General features: G+C 38.9%; 1 protein-coding gene across 11 annotated transcripts in view; it reads right to left on the bottom strand.

The window, feature by feature from the left end:
• Btrc (beta-transducin repeat containing E3 ubiquitin protein ligase) overlaps nt 1–16,518 on the bottom strand; it is a 183,530-nt gene that overhangs the window by 76,910 nt on the left and 90,102 nt on the right. For 7 of the 11 annotated variants that reach the window (XM_037207325.1, XM_037207328.1, XM_037207314.1 and 4 more), the window contains one exon: nt 2,669–2,746. The exons of 2 other annotated variants lie outside the window; for them this stretch is intronic. In XM_037207325.1, the coding sequence (XP_037063220.1) occupies nt 2,669–2,746 (78 nt within the window). Of the gene's footprint in view, nt 1–2,668; nt 2,747–14,383; nt 15,067–16,518 lie in introns of those variants that run through there. 2 more of the 11 variants (XM_037207341.1, XM_037207337.1) reach the window with 2 other exon arrangements.

Genomic DNA, 16,518 nt, shown 5'->3' with positions numbered 1-16,518 from the left:
GACATCTTTTTATCTATAGATCATGACAATAGGCAAAATAGCAAATGGTATTTCCTTATTGTCAAACGCAACAGAGAAAAAGAGGAGTTTAAACAGCTTGTGTATTATGTACTAGCTTAAAAAACAAAACAAAACAGCAGTGGGGTAATCAAGTTCAGGGCAGTCCCGGACAGCTGCCCTGTGACCCGCTTCTATTGACCCCTGCTATTCATCACTCTCTCCCAGATTGAGAGGGCAAGCTCCTAGGGAGTGACCACCACAATAGACAGACACAAGCCAACAGTAATCTGGTTCGAGCAAAAAACCAGATGGCACTGCAATAAATTTACAAATCTCCATTCATGGGGCTGTTAAAACACCCAGAAGCTAAAAGACTCTGAGGGCCCCAGGAGAATCTCCTACTTCCCTAATTCTAAAGGCCATTTCTCTTTCCCAGAACACTGAGTTCATGCTCTTCACAAAGAGAATGGAGATAAAACCCTTTACAAAGAAGGGGGGGGGGAGCCTCATGACCTAATTAATCTCCAGAGCTTGGATCACAACCCTGAATGACAGATATTAGAAAAATCATTCTGAAGAAATGGGGAGGGGGTTCAATTAAAGTAGAGGAGTAAAGAGAACCTGGTAAAACAGCAATGAGAAAAAACATTCAATCTTTCAAATACTGCATACAACAGATCTTGCAAGAAGAAAATGATTCAATAATGTATGCATTTATTTTTAAAATGAATCAGATTAGTCCCATGTGTGACCTGCTGGTCCATCTGTATGTGCTGGACTTAATAGGCACGATTCTCTCTCTTGCTTCAGTTTGAAGTATGAGAGAGATAAATTTAGTTTAATTTTCAACAGATCAGCCTATCCATTTTCCAAATGGACCATCTGGATCAGCCTATTAAAATTAATTTATAACTTTGCAGAGTGAAAATTCGTTTGTTAGCTTAAATAAAGTTGCCAAAACTTTTTGTCGCATCATTGTTTTTTGACAGTTGCTTCTGTATAGTGGGCAGAGAGTCTCTACCTCCAAGTTCACCTTACTTACTTACATTGTTCTATTCATTTAGCATACAGAGCTGGTGTCTATCTCCAAATAATTAAACTAACCATTTCAACATCAATTTGTTTGTTTGTTTTGAAAGCTTTCTATATTGACTCAATTCTATTTAAAACAATTATTATTTTTTTAATTGGGAAAGTACTTATACAAAAAAGTGTTAACATACGATGAATGAAAAATGATTGTGGCATGTTTTCAAGTACTTTCCTTTTAGGTTAAAGCTATGAAAACTGGACTCTGGAGGCATAAGTAGAAATATTTTGGAAATAGTAAGGTCTGAGTTCCAAATCAATGAGAAGCTCTGGTCAAGGCTAAGCTCTTCAAGCCTCCATTAGTTTCATCAGTAAATTGGAAATCATAGATCTACCAACTCAGCAGGGGTATCACAGGACTAAATGAAATAAATTTGTTCATTGTGGGTATCCATCAAAAACCACATCACTGCTCTCCTGTGTCCTAGAACAAGGCCATAAACACAACAAATTAAAATTATTTATACTGCTGCTCATACTCATTTTATACAATTTTATACTAAAAATGATTACGTGACATTTATTTTCTAGCTATAACAATTTAATAAATAAACAATTTAATGACTTGTTCTGTTTCTAGTAAATAATGAAGATATTACAGGTTACAGTAGTGAGTACTTTTTTTTCAGTCACTCCTTTGGATATTTTAATTAAAAAAAATCGTAAGACTGAACTTTCTTTCACAAGTAAAATACATTAGCTCTGGGAAGCAGGGCACAGAAACCTAAGGAAAGAGATTTATTTTTTTTCTTTTTTCTTTTGCTCTTTTTCTCCCCTTATGTGTGTGTACTATGCAAGTATGTGTGTGCACGTATGCAGAGGCCCTCACTCACTCTGTACCTTATTCACTGAGAACCTCTCCTGGGATCCCCTATCTCTGCCTTCACAGTGCTGGATTACAGGTGGTCTGCCACACTCATGGGTTCTGGGGATCTGAAGTCTGGTCCTCATGTTCCCAAGGCAAGCACTACCCACTGAGCCATTGCTCCAGTCCCATAAAGGTTTTAAAGTAATCATCAAAGTGGACTTCACTTCTAGAAAAACTAAATAAATTAAACAAATTCAAACAAAAGGAAACCATCTTTGTTACAGATCTGTTTATTATTATTATCATTATTATTGTTATTTAAATGTATGATGAACCTTGGCCAGGCATGAGGTACAGGCTTATAATCCCAGCACTCAGGACGCTGATGCAGGAGGCCTTCTAACCTGGGCTATTTAATAAACTACTTAATTTAAAATTAAAATGTGTAAATAATCCTTACTGGGAAACAAATATTAGTTTTAACTATTCCATGTCCATTATACAAAAGTCACCTTGCCTAAACAAGACCTTTTTACTTCAATTTAATTATTTACTATATATACAGACTGTCATGCACTTTTGCATCCAGGATATTTTTAAATGATTGGGAAATAATGTTACCTGATTGAAACTGATAGCTACGGCCAGATTGACTTCAGAATACAGGGCTCTTGATTTAAAATGCAATGTTTAAAGAACGACAGGCAGGGCTTCCTGTCTTTTGCTTTGTTGTTGGAAGCTTTTTATTTTAAGTAAGACTGAATTTCATACCTGTCTAAGTGAATTCTTCTCTGGTATTATCTTCCTAGGGGGTTCGCCATTATTACAGTCTTCTCTCTCTGAGGAATTCTGTGAAAGAAAGTAAGCTTTAATTCAGTTCTCATTATCTTCAATCTTATTCTGTGGGAGTAAACTGAATTACATTTCTAATTCTGTAAGCTAGAACACCATGTATATTTATGCATTTGAAGATTTATATACATACAGACATACACACATGTAAAGGAAACCATATGCCCGTGTATATAAATAAATTCATGTTGGGATCTGGGTAGAAAGAATTCTGTCTGTTTAAACGCTACCCAAGAGGATCACATTGACTAGAAGTTTAGTTTATCATACTTTGACACTGGGCTGATAAGAAAGTCTTAGGTCACATTTAGCTGATGACAATTTAAAGCATAATGATTACTTTCTCTCTTAAGTAATCAGTCTTCAACTACTGTGAATGTCTGTTTGATACTGATCTCCTAGTCTGGACTCGTAGAAGGACCAATCTCTTGTTCTCATCTCACATTTGACTTTCTTTTTTACACAAAAGCAGCATGGTTCTTATTAACACAGGTAACATTTAATCTAGGATTTAAGCTTAGGATCCATTTTTTTTGTCACTATCACTTCAAACAGTAGCTACAAGATCCTAAAACCTCAATGAGATTTTTATATACTAAGGAGGGACAATTAAATTAAAAACAGATTCAGAAGTGCTCAAAATCAGCTGAGCATGGTAGCTTCTGCCTTTAATCACAGCACTTGGGAGACTGGCAGGAGGTTCTCTTGAGTTTCAAGTTTGAGCCCAGCCTGGTCTGTCTAATGAGACCCTCTCTAACAAACAAACAAAATAAGGACAACAAATGTTAACCATTGACAAAACAAACACAGAAAATCCCAATTACATTTATTTGAATTCTCGATTAACAGAAATAGTTTACAGCTCACAGATGACAAATTCATTACATTATGTTAAAAATCATCACATTCTAACTGGAGATACTTTATGTTTAGATTTAGGACATATTTCCTCAATCTAAATATGAATTTATCTGGAAAATTTCATACATGTATAAAATTATTATATAATCACCACTGTGCTATAAACCAATATATAATATACTCTGTTTTGGGAGAAGAGAAAGGAATGAAAACTGCCCAAAGAGTAGGGAGAGACAGTTGAGTTAATGACTATGAAGCCCTACAAACGAGGACACTAGGTACTATTGTTTTCAACACAGGGTCTCACTCTGCAGAATCCTGCACTATGGAGAAGGATCATGGAGAAGAATTCTTAACAAGAAAAAGGAAGAAAAACCTGTAAACATTGTCAGAGCTAGTTCTTTTTGGATAGGTTAACCAAACACTTATTCTGGCCAACCCATTAAAAGAAAGCCAACCAAAATGAAAAGTCCATAAAGTTACATAAAACAGAGGTAAGATGCCGGGCGTTGGTGGCGCACGCCTTTAATCCCAGCACTCGGGAGGCAGAGGCAGGCGGATCTCTGTGAGTTCGAGGCCAGCCTGGGCTACAGAGTGAGTTCCAGGAAAGGCGCAAAGCTACACAGAGAAACCCTGTCTCAAAAGGAAAAAAAAAACAAAAAAAAAAAAAACAGAGGTAGCAACGCTAAGTGATTAGGATATAAGGGACAAGGAACTGGTCGTTGCCTAATACTGAAGGAGAAATGTGGAGTGCTAGTGAATCAGAGATGAATAATCACTCCCAACATGAGAGTAACAACGAATGACAAAATTGTCACATGGGCCTAATAGGTCACCTTGGTGGTCCTCAGGAACCTCTCCACTAACACCCAGATGAGCTCAATTACTTACTGTCTGTACCCTTAGTGAGAAGGAATTCCAACAAGAAAAGTGCCCAACTGCTCTAGTCAACAAATTAAGTTACAGTCAATAAACTCAAGAGTAACTAGTTGACACAGGGAATAATCACCCAGGGACTACTAAACTAGCAGGTGAATCTTTTATAAATAGTAGGATTGTTACATAATTTCAAATGTATATCCCTAAAATACTTAGGAAAAAATAGTAACTCTACAGTGGAGAAGTCTGGCAAATAACATTAATAATACATCTCTTGATCTAAAGAGATGACTTTGCAGAAGCTCTTCCAAAGGATCGGGGTTCAATTCTCAGCATCCACATGGCAGCTCCCAATTATATGTAGCCTCAGTTCCAGAGGTTCTGATGCCCTCTACTGACCTCCACAGGCACCAGGCACTAGGCACAAGGCGCACAGACATGCATGAAGGCCGAACACTCCCACACATACAAATAAAAAAGTTAAGATAGACGAACACATTTAGGATGAATGAATTGCCGTTGAAGTTTCCTTACCACAAACAGGAAACCTCTGTTCTGGGTTGGGGAGAAGGCTAAAGGGGTAAAACCACCTGCTGTGCAAACATGAAGTCTGAGTTTGGATTCCGAAATTCAAGTACAGCTGGATACTTTGGACACCTGTAGTCTCAGTACTCTTTTCAAGACTGGAAGCAGACAAGCTTGTGGGCTAGCTGGCCTGCCACACACAAGAGTGAACAAGACCCCGCCCTCTCCTCTCAAACAAGGTGGAAGGTGTAGGTGAGGCCTGACATCCCAGGTTGTCTTCTGATCACCATGTAAGTGAGATAACACTTAAGTGTGTATGCATGCGCCCCCTCCACCTATCTACTCATTAAGACAACATCAAACTAACCCCCAATGAGGGAACTCCTATAAGACTACTATTCTGAATTCAATAACAACAAAAAACCAAAGCCATAAAATACAAAGTAATTGTTTCTGATTAAAGTCCCTCCCCCCATAAAGGCCAATATTGAACATTTGGGGGGAAAAATCTGAGGCCTTCCTTTTATATATGCTAATGTTAAATTCTAGAATGTTTCCCAACCTTGTGTTTCACATTCGTTCTTTTTGGATTTTTTTGGGGGAAAGTATATAGCTATGTAACTATAACACAGTCAAGTTCTGAAACAATTTTACCACACCCCCAAAATTTGATGGTCAACCTTCTCCTCGCTGAAAACCATTTGTTTTGTTTTACTCAAAAGTTTTGTCCTTTCCAGAACGCCACACAGTGGACTATGTAACACAATCATTTGAATCAGTCTTTCCCCCGCATCCAACCTAACATTTTTTAGATCTACCCAGGTTGTTATTATATAAATTAGCATTTCCTTTTCTCCTCCCCTCATTTGAGGCACAGTCTCAACTGTAGCTCAGGTTGGCCTGGAACTCATTATATAGCCTATGCTTAAACTCACAGCAACCCTTGGCAACATTAGAATCTACATGTGTAAATAATATAAAGGGATTATTTGTACTATGTTTTCAATTTTTCTGTACATCTAAAAATATGCCTAAAAATTAAGCAAAAGCTATTATCATTTATCATAACTCATGTGTTCCAGCACTTGGTCCCTAGTTGGTGGCACTGTTTTGGGAGTTCTAACCTCTAGGTGGAAGAGGAATGGTTGGCAGCAGTGGATCACTGAAAGCAGGCTCAGCTCTGCTTCCACCATGGCATCGCTGCTTCCTGCCTCTTTTCACAATGACCAGTCACCACATGCTCCTACCGCCAGGGACTGAGCTGCTCCCGCGACTGTCAGGCCTTCCTGGCATGATGGACTCTAACTGTGAGCCAAAGCAAAGGCCTCCTCCTCACTTAAGCTGCTTCTGCTCGTTACTCTGTAAAGGTGATGAGAGAACTAACTACTGCAGAGGTCAACCCCAGACCTAACATAGTATGTTAGGAAATGGTGGGTGGGGGTGGGGGGGGAGCTGTGAGTCAAAGAGCTTTAGAGGCGGTGGACTCTTTAACTGAGACTTTTTCTCTTTTGAGATAGGGTCTCATGGAGCCCATCTCCACTAGGATTGGCCAAGGATGATCTTGAATTTCTGATCTTCCAGCCTCTACTGCCCTCAATGCTGGGATATATATTCATACATACCACCAAATATGACTTTACGTGACTCTAGAAATTAAATCCAGGGCTTTGTGTCTTATAGGCAAGCAGTCTAGAAACGTCTAGAAACTTACTATACCCTCCGGACCTGAACTTACATCCTGTCACAAAACCCTAAGCAAACCTGACTGCTGAGAACAATTCATTTCCAGCAGTCAGCACACTTCATTACAGTAAATAATTGGTTCAATGTGTTTGTAGCCCTTGAGGAAAAAAAAAATCCTTGAATAAAAGAAATTCTTCAAATAGTAGCACTATGCTAAGGTAAATCTGAAAAAGATTCTAGAGCCAGCAAGATGGTTTCCAGATAAAGGCACTGGCTGCCTGACAATCTGACTTCCATCCTTAGGACCCACATGGTGGGAAGGAGAGAACTGACTCTCCCAGGTTGTCACCTGACTCCCACATATAAGCCATCACACACACACACACACACACACACACACACACACACACACACACACACGCAGAAGGGTGTGGGGAAGGAGGGAGAAAGAGATTTAAATGCAACAATTTTATAAAGATTCTATACAGCTTGTTACCTTTTATTAACCCAAAGGTGTCCCCCTTCCCCTGGCTTGAGTGCTTAGAATTAAAGAGGGATGTGATTCTTCTTCTTCTCCTTCTTCTTCTCCCTCCTCCTCCTCCTCCTCTTCCTCCTTTTTTTTGTTGGTGTTGTTTTTTCGAGACAGGGTTTCTCTGTGTAGTTTTGGTGCCTGTCCTGGATCTCGCTCTGTAGACCAGGCTGGCCTCGAACTCACAGAGATCCGCCTGGCTCTGCCTCCTGAGTGCTGGGATTAAAGGTGTGTGTCACCACTGCCTGGTGAGGAATGTAATTCTGACTAAAGTGTGTGTGTGTGTGTGTGTGTGTGTGTGTGTGTATTTTGAGATAGGGTATCAGATATAGCTCAGGCTAGCCTTGAACTCCTTGATCTTCCTGACTCGATCTCCCTTATACTGGGATTGTAGGTGTACCACCATGCCCAGCACTTCAGTGAAAACTTCAAACTGAAGTTTTCAGGCTGTGAGATCTGCAGACATAATGTTGATGGGTGGGAGTAGTATAAGTGGATGAAATATTAATGAAGAAAATAATTTTTAAAGGTGAGATATTGTTAAAGTTCAGGCAGACCTCAAATACATTATTGGAAAATATTTTCATAAGTAACCCAAGATGAAGAACTAACCACAAAAAAAGTTCAGAGATGGTGTGAAAACATATGCCTTTAATCCCAGCACTTAAGAGCCTGAGGCAGGAGGACTCTCACAAGCTCAAGGCCAGCCTGGCCTGCACAGTAAGCCCCTGCTCATAAAAGGTTCAGATAATAAGTTACACTGTCTTAAGATGAGCACACCCCAGTTTAAAGTGTTCTTTCTTTACGGCTGACTTCTAGACCAGCCCCTCCACCGTCTAGCTTTCCTTCTGGTCCCAGACTTAAGTTCCCATTACTCATTATTTTCTTCATCACTCTTTGTTTTCAGATATCTGAGTTTCCAGTAGACAGTTTACCCCGACTTGGATTCAATTTTGATATACTCAAGACTGCTTCTGTATTCCAACTGCCTCCCCTTTAGTCCAGACCAACACCATTTACTTTTGACAAGCTCTTTTGATATCTTTACTTCAACCTGTACCCGACACAGTATACACACTACTGTCAGAACTGCCATGCTAAAAAGGTTACTTTTGTTACTCAGAAACCCTTTAAATCAGGCCTGGTGGCCCACACCTTTGATCTCGGCACCGGGGAGGCAGAGGCAGGAGGCTATCTATGAATTCAAGCCAGTTTGTCTACATAGCAAGTTCCAGCACAGCTAGAGCTATATAGTAGAGCGATCCTGTCTCAAAAAAACGAAAAGAAACCTCTCCTAGCTCTTATACGGTACTTACATAACTAACCCAAACTTAAGTCATTACAACACTCGTAATTTGGCCGGTTTAATTGACAAAGCATTGCACCATCTGCACAGCATTATTTGTCATTCTTCAAAGTAAGAATGAACTTGTTCATCCTATGCCTTTGCTAATGCTGATTCCTTCTCTTTTCCTCACCTGCATCTTTCTTTCTTTTCCTTCCTTACCTTCTCTTCCTTTTTTCGTTCTTTCACTCCCCTCCCACTCTGCCTCCTCCTTCCTCTCAGACAGGGTCTCACTACTTGGCTGAGGCCAGCCTCTGTCTGTGACAATACCCTGTTTCAACCTCGTTTGTCGGGGTGATAGTACACTGTGTTTACAGAATACCTGGCCTTTTCTCTTTTGAGACGGCTTTGTTCTATAGCCCAGGCTGACCCCACACTCAGTATGTAGTCAAGGATGGCCTTGAAATCTCATTCCTCCTATCTCAGCCTCCCAAATGCTGGGGCAACAAATGTGCAACCTCACACTTGGCGCACTTTTGCTAATGGTATTCCCTCGATGTGTAATAGTAGCCTTCTTTCCTAATCTGTCCATCTATTAAAATCTAAATTCAAAATTCTAAATCCTGGCATGTATGAACTTAACCCCCACCCCGTCTCCACACACAGAATAAAATGAAATAAATACAATTTAAAAACCCTTGACTCAAGTGTCAACTGAAAAACCATCACAAAAAAGTTGGTGATTACCACTCCCCAGGGGATTAACGCCCCTGAGTACTGACTCCGATTTGGCACTTTTTAGTATTGCGTAGCTTGATATCCTCCTATCTGATCCGTTGCCCTCCGAAGTTGGAGCTCTCTACTCTCTATCAGTGCTGGAGGTTGCTAGTGAGTGTTCTACCACTGAGACACACTCTGGCTCTCTATGTCATATCTGTATAAGAACATAACTCTAACCTGTGCTGTGAAGTTTCTCCAAGACCAGTCAATGTTTCCATTTCCACATTCTAATAGTTCAACACAATGAGTCTATTCTGTTTGTTGGATTGAGTATTATTGTCTGATCTCTCTCTCTCTCTCTCTTTTTTCTTTTTTCTCAAGACAGGGTTTCTCTGTGTGGTTTTGGAGCCTGTCTTGGATCTCTCTCTGTAGCCCAGGCTGGCCTTGAACTCACAGAGATCCCCCTGGCTTTGCCTCCAAGTGCTGGGATTAAAGGCGTGTGCACCACCACCCGGCCTGAATGATCTCTCTTAAACACCATTAACACCATGATAATCCTTTTCTCAAAACTTTTAGGGGGGCTGGTGAGATGGCTCAGTGGGTAGAAGTACTTGCTACCAAGTCAGACTGCCTGAGTTCAGTGCCTGGGTCCCCACGGTAGAAGGAGAGAACTGACCTCTTCAAGCTGTCCACTGACCACACACACACACACACACACACACACACACACACACACACACACACACACACACACACACACCAAAACAAAAACAAAACTTTTTAGTGGCTGCTTTCCTGAAACCAAACATTCTTCAGTTTGACTTTCTGGACCTTCTAGAACACAATATACCCGGTTATTTCCTTCAACTGTATTATTTTCTGCTTTAGTCAAATAAGTCTCTTCATATGCTACACAAACTTGTCTATGATATTGAATCAGAGTGAAAGACTCCTTAATTCTACTCTAGCTCAAGTGACAATTATAAACACAGGAAAATTATTTAAGCTCCAATATCCTTAAGATGAGGTTAAACGATCATCTTTGCTAAAAAACAACATAACCATTCCATCTACTGAAAACTCCACATTTTTATCCCGATTCATATAATCTGGTGCTCAGATACTTTGTTACTCTCAACTAATCAGTAAGAAAGACTGCTGGGTAAAGTCTTATACCTCCCTCCACATCTCAACACATTTCATAAAATAGGGATAATAGATGCTCAATGAATAAATAAGATCCAATCAGGATATGGTGATGTACAACTTTAATCCTAGTATTTCAGAGGCTGAGGGAGACAGATCTCTGTGAGTTCAAGGCCAGACTGGTCTACACAGTGAGTTCTGGGCCAGACAGGACTACATAGAAAAACCCTGTCTCCAAAAAACAAAACAAGCAAAAACAGCATCTTTTTCAAGATTGAATGGTGGGACATAGCTTGAATAAGTTTGAACAGATGCCACTTAGAAGTAAAACAAGTTTCAAAACTAGAAGTAATGTTTTTCTACTTATACTTCAGGATTTTTGCTTTGTTTTTTGAAAACTTATTTATTCAGTGTGTATGGGTATTTTGTCTGCATGTTTGCGCCTGGCAACCATGGAGTACCAAAGAGGGTGTTGGATCTTGTGGGACTGGAGTTACAGAAGGTTGTAACCCATAATGCGGGTGCTGGGAATCAAAATCAGGTCCTCTGGAAGAGCAGCCAGCCACTGTCATATCTCTAGTCCCAATGTTAAAAGTTTTCATTGGAATAATTAAAATGACTCTATAACTCGGATAGTTATCATCTTAGAAAAGCAGGTAGATTTTGTTGAATGTAAACACTGATTTTGTATCCTTTAAAAGTGGGACCTAGGCCAGTGAGATAGCTGAAAAGGTAGAGACACTTGAATATGGATAACCTGAGTTCAATCCCCAGGTACCACAAGAAGACAGGAAACAAAGAGTTGTCCTCTGACCTTCATATATTTATTCATCATGGCATGCACAAGCTTGTACATATGCACACACACAAACACTAAAATAAGCAATTAAAAAATAAAGTCTGGCCGGGCGGTGGTGGTGTACGCCTTTAATCCCAGCACTCGGGAGGCAGAGCCAGGCAGATCTCTGTGAGTTCGAGGCCAGCCTGGGCTACCAAGTGAGTTCCAGGAAAGGCGCAAAGCTACACAGAGAAACCCTGTCTCGAAAAAACCAAAAAAAATAAAAAATAAAAGAATAAAGTCTGAACCCAAATGTTCACTGTTATGTAGAATGGCAAATACACATGGAAAAAAAAAAAAAAAAAAAAAAAAAAGAACCTAAGACTAATTTCTGATAACCAGCTGGAAAATCATATAACGATCTTTGCAGGCAACTGGAGTAATACTTTCCCCATTAACTTGTTCTGTGACTTGGCAGTAACTTTAACCTCCAAATGCACATGATTTCCAATTTACAAAAACAGGAGTTATTCTTTTACAAGGTTAAAAGGTAATTTAGCTACATAAAAAAAATAATAAAAACTCTTTAGTGAAGGGTGACATCTCTCTCTCTCTCTCTCTCTCTCTCTCTCTCTCTCTCTCACACACACACACACACACAGACGAGAGAGAGAGAGAGAGAGACAGAGAGAGAGAGAGAGAAGAGAGAGAGAGAGAGAGAGACAGACAGAGAGACAGAGAGACAGAGAAACAGAGAAACAGAGAAACAGAGACAGAGAGAGTCTGATAATGCCTATAATCCCAATACTTGGGAAACAAAGGCAGGAAGATCACTGAAAGTTCCAGGCCAGCCAATGCTACAGAGTAAGACCTTATCTCTGAAGACAAAAACAAACAAACAAACAACCCAACAAAACAAAGAACAACACCTCACCAGCTCTGTGTGTGCCTGCATTTGAACAAATTTAATTAATCTTCCTGAGATAAATGGGAGTATAGGTTAAGTAAGTTTAGAGGCTTATTGGAGATTCCTATTCAAGGACCTGATTTTAGGAAGACCTGAAGTGTCCTCATCAAATGATCCTCTCTGGCATGGTTCCACAGCCAGTGCTTCTCTGGCAAGTTTACCATTTGGCATACTCTATTAAACGACAGCCATATCAAGCAAAGTCTGCACACAGTGGTAAACTTCTACAGAGCCCCAGTCCAAGTTTTCAAGGAGTGTTATTTTTCAGCAGTGTATAGATCCAACACAGTGGTAGGAACCAGATAGAATGGGAAGCACTCACTGGGAGAGAACGGCCATCAGTGCTGCCTTACTCCCTATGACAGAAGTCAAAAAACCTGCCAAGTAGGTTTCTCCCCCTGCTACATTGTCTGACACTAATTATAAAAATGCTACAGATGCAGCCTTTCTCTAAATGCAAAGGGACTGTGTGTATTTGCAAAGAACAACTATTTTTTATGCTTCCAAATTCTTAATCCTGTTTGGAGCTGTCAGTGGGGGTTAATGGAAGCCTTGGATAGGAGAATTCCAATCTGGTTGGCAGATGGATAGGTTGGTTATAGCTGCATAACTATGTCTTGCCTGCAGGCACAATTCAGAACACTGTTAAAGCAATATAAAGTCTCTGTCAAGCTGAACCATTTGGATCAGTAGCAAGGAGAAATAATAATAAAAAAGAAGTTCATTTCTGGGCCTTGTGCATTTATGCTAGTATGCAGAAACTGATTAATTGTCATAGTGTGCTGGTCTTCTATACCTCAGATTTCTACTTCTGGAGGAGATTTTGCATGCTAATATAATCATTCTCCCTCTTGAGACATTAGCAAATAATCAAATGAAAAACAGGATCATAATTTACTGAGATTCAAGCAATTCTCTATGCAAATTTGACTTGTTATTGCTGCTGCCTCGTTAATCTGAATGCCTTTGACAAACTCCTTTGATTTATGAACTCATGACAACTCCAATGTGTATATATTTTGCTAGATTGACATTATCATTAAGAGTGGGTGGACTGAGCTCACATGAATGGTTGATTTTATTCGCTGGTGTCTGCTGCTCAACAGCTGAGCATCTCCTCCTCACAAAGCCCCTAAGCGGCAGGCTCTTCCCATCTTCCCATCCATTCATCATCTCGATGTTAATTGGCCCAGGCTTTAAGCAAATTTTCAACACGATTTAAAGGCACGATGACACTGATTACTGACCCTCTGCCATACGGTGCCTATTGATTAACCTGACAGAGATGATGAGCTTGAGGGAAACTAGGTGTGTGGGGACCTCAGGGGGAAAAATATATTGTCTATGCAGGCAAACACTTGTCGTTACCTCACAAGCCAGAATTTGCACAGCACAAAGTCTTCAAAGACACTACTGCTTTGATACCTACAGCTAACACAGAAAGGGCTTTCTGTATTCAGAGATGTTACAAATATGTCATGTCAGAATACACTGACACATTCAGTATTTAGAACAATTCCCTAGATAGATGGTTGCCTTTCAACCAATTACACTTGTGCTAGGTGTGTGTGTGTGTGTGTGTGTGTGTGTGTGTGTGTGTGTGTGTGTGTGTGTGTTAAATTAGAAGTACTGGGGTGGCCTGGTAGTATTTTATTATATAAGAAAAATAAAAATGAGAAAACAAATTTTAGAAAATAGAGGAAAGAAGGGAGGCATTAAATAACCAGGGCCAGTCCCACCATGATTCTCTCATGGTGCTGCATTCTAACGTGAAAAGAAGAGATTTTTCTCAAAGAGAAAGAAACCCATCAACTTGATTTCACAAATTCTGTTTTCTGTTCTTTGAATACAACAAACTAATTCTAACTATTCACAGAAATTATGAGCAGAACATTTCTAAATAAAGTAAAATAATATTAGAGTTTAACAGACATAACATAGCCCTTAATTTCTTGCTTCCCTGTATCAACAACTACTGTGCAAATTGTTTACTTAGAGAAACTGAACAATCTTTGAGGTTAAGCTTCAGAAAACCTAAATTCTTTATTATTAAGAGAAGAAAATATAAAGATTCAAATTAATAGCCGATGAGTACATATATTATCAACAAACAAAACTCTGCTCAAGATATTGCTCGGTCTGCAAATGTACACAAGTTATACTGCCCACCATCAGGGATCAGGAAGAGCATCTTTAGATAGGGACAGTCAGTATTTAAAACAAAGCCAGCAAAATATCCTCCCTCTGGCCACACACATCACCTTGTTTACTTACGAGTCCTGGGGGGACAGCCAATGGACAATTTTATAGACAGGGATTTTGGAGCAGCATTAACAATTATTTCAAAGCTAAAATAACAGAAAACTGAGCAGTCTGTAGTCGATGTTACAGTGACATGGCTGTTAATATAAGAGATCACATGTTCTTCAAGTTGAATAGCATTGGTGTCTGTTATTCTGGAACGTGTAGCTCACTCCCTAAAAGCCTGCCTCCTGCTCTTCTAAGATAAACAAGTTCAACTATGCACTGAGATGCTCTGATAAAGACAGAGATGAACTGCAGCAGGGAGTGACCAGGGAAGGTTACCAATGTTGCTCTTAACTTTCAAGTCAGGAAACATCACAATATTTTAAATTTTTATCATTAAAAGTCTAGATATAAGAGAAAAACAAATTTGCAGTAATCAATATGGGGACCTCTCCCCCAAATAACCAAAACACAGTTACCTCTATTTTCTGAAGAGGAGAGATGACAGCTGTCTGAACTTATTTAGCTTTGTGACTTCTTAATCAAAGATTTGAACCATCAACTTAGCAATGACTCTGAATACATACAAGAATTTGTAATTAAGTTAACATGTTCCACACCAGAATAATAGTCCATTTAAACACTAAACTAAGTTTTCAAGCTTTTAAGACTTAACTGAAAAGCAAATGATACTTTATTCCTTACCCTCCCAAATTTGTAGGCTATGAAATTTTAAAAGTATTTTATTTCTGTTGAACATGACAATGCAGTCACCAAACTATAACAATATGGCTTAATATTTTCAAATTGCAAGTAGAATAGCAAGGTAGGCCCCTATATGTTTCCATAGGTTGGTTGTTTTCTTGTAGGACTAGCCCACTATTCCTTTTTAAAAATTTTTCATTCATATATGTCACAGTTTAAAAAACAAAAACAGCACGAAGTGGTGGCGCATGCCTTTAATCCCAGCACTCAGGAGGCAGAGGCAGGCAGATCTTTGTGAGTTCGAGGCCAGCCTGGTCTACAGAGCAAGTTCCAGGAGAGCCAGGGCAGCACAAAGAAATCAGAAACCAAAACAAACAAAACAAAACAAAATAAAAAAAAAAAAAGAAAAGAAACCAAAAACAATTCATAAAGCTAAATAAGCACAGGAAAATAAATACACATTTGCCAGGAGAATTTGTGATTTAAAGACTGAAATAAAAAGCCAAGGACACCTAACATGTGACCAAAACATGAAACTTTTAAGTTTAAATGCGCCTCAAAGACTATTTTGCCCTCTTTATAATATTGCCCTTCCTGAATATGTGTTTGGGACAATTTCTTTCAAGGCACAATTTTCTTTGTTGTCTTTTTTATACACTATCTTATCCAAGGGTCATCATATAGTTGCATGCAAGTTAAGATGTAAACATCTGCTTTTCCTAAGAATACCTGATTAGTTTTGTAAATCAAAGGCATCTGCACTATATAGACCTTTCTGGTTTCTCAAAATAAAGTTGGGAACTACAGAGCATTTGGATGTGGATCCAAACCCCAATGAACTGTGACGTCTGGTACCCTGTTCTTCACATGCTCTTTGCTTTCTTTTTAAATTATTTTCCTCACCTTGGGTATCTTCCTTGCTTGGGTATTACCATTTTATTAAAGCTCAATACTATCTTAAGAAATTTAAAATTTCTTTAACTTGATAAACTGTAATATCCCCTAAATGATTACCATTTTGTAATAAAAATAAAAAGCACCCCAAAACCAAAACAAAACAAAAACAGACTGTTTTGTGTTCTGGTTTTAGTATTTATTTTTATTATAAACTTGCCTGTATGTGATCATCCTCTTATTTCTCTTATTATTAAGAAATTATCCTATTCTTATTATCCTGTGGCCTATCCCACTTATTAAATATTTCTTAAAATTATAAACTCTGTTCTTCTGATTTTTGTAAATGTTTGGTTTCCAAGGCCGAAAAACTGTCCTGCATAGCTCTTTAAGTGTGTTTTAAAGAACAGAGGCACATTTTTCTTTTTCTTTTAAAAAAAAAAAAAAAAAAAAAAAAAAAAAAAAAAAAAAAAAAGAGCGTGTACCACGCTTTATACCCCTTACTTTTCTCTTAAAATGCTAAGGATGCTAACTATATTCTAATATTCGA

This window comes from Peromyscus leucopus, chromosome 1 (assembly GCF_004664715.2).
Source record: "Peromyscus leucopus breed LL Stock chromosome 1, UCI_PerLeu_2.1, whole genome shotgun sequence".
In the NCBI taxonomy this organism is placed as follows: domain Eukaryota; kingdom Metazoa; phylum Chordata; class Mammalia; order Rodentia; family Cricetidae; genus Peromyscus; species Peromyscus leucopus.
Note: the sequence above shows the minus strand (reverse complement) of the source record. Positions and strands in the feature narration are given on the sequence as shown.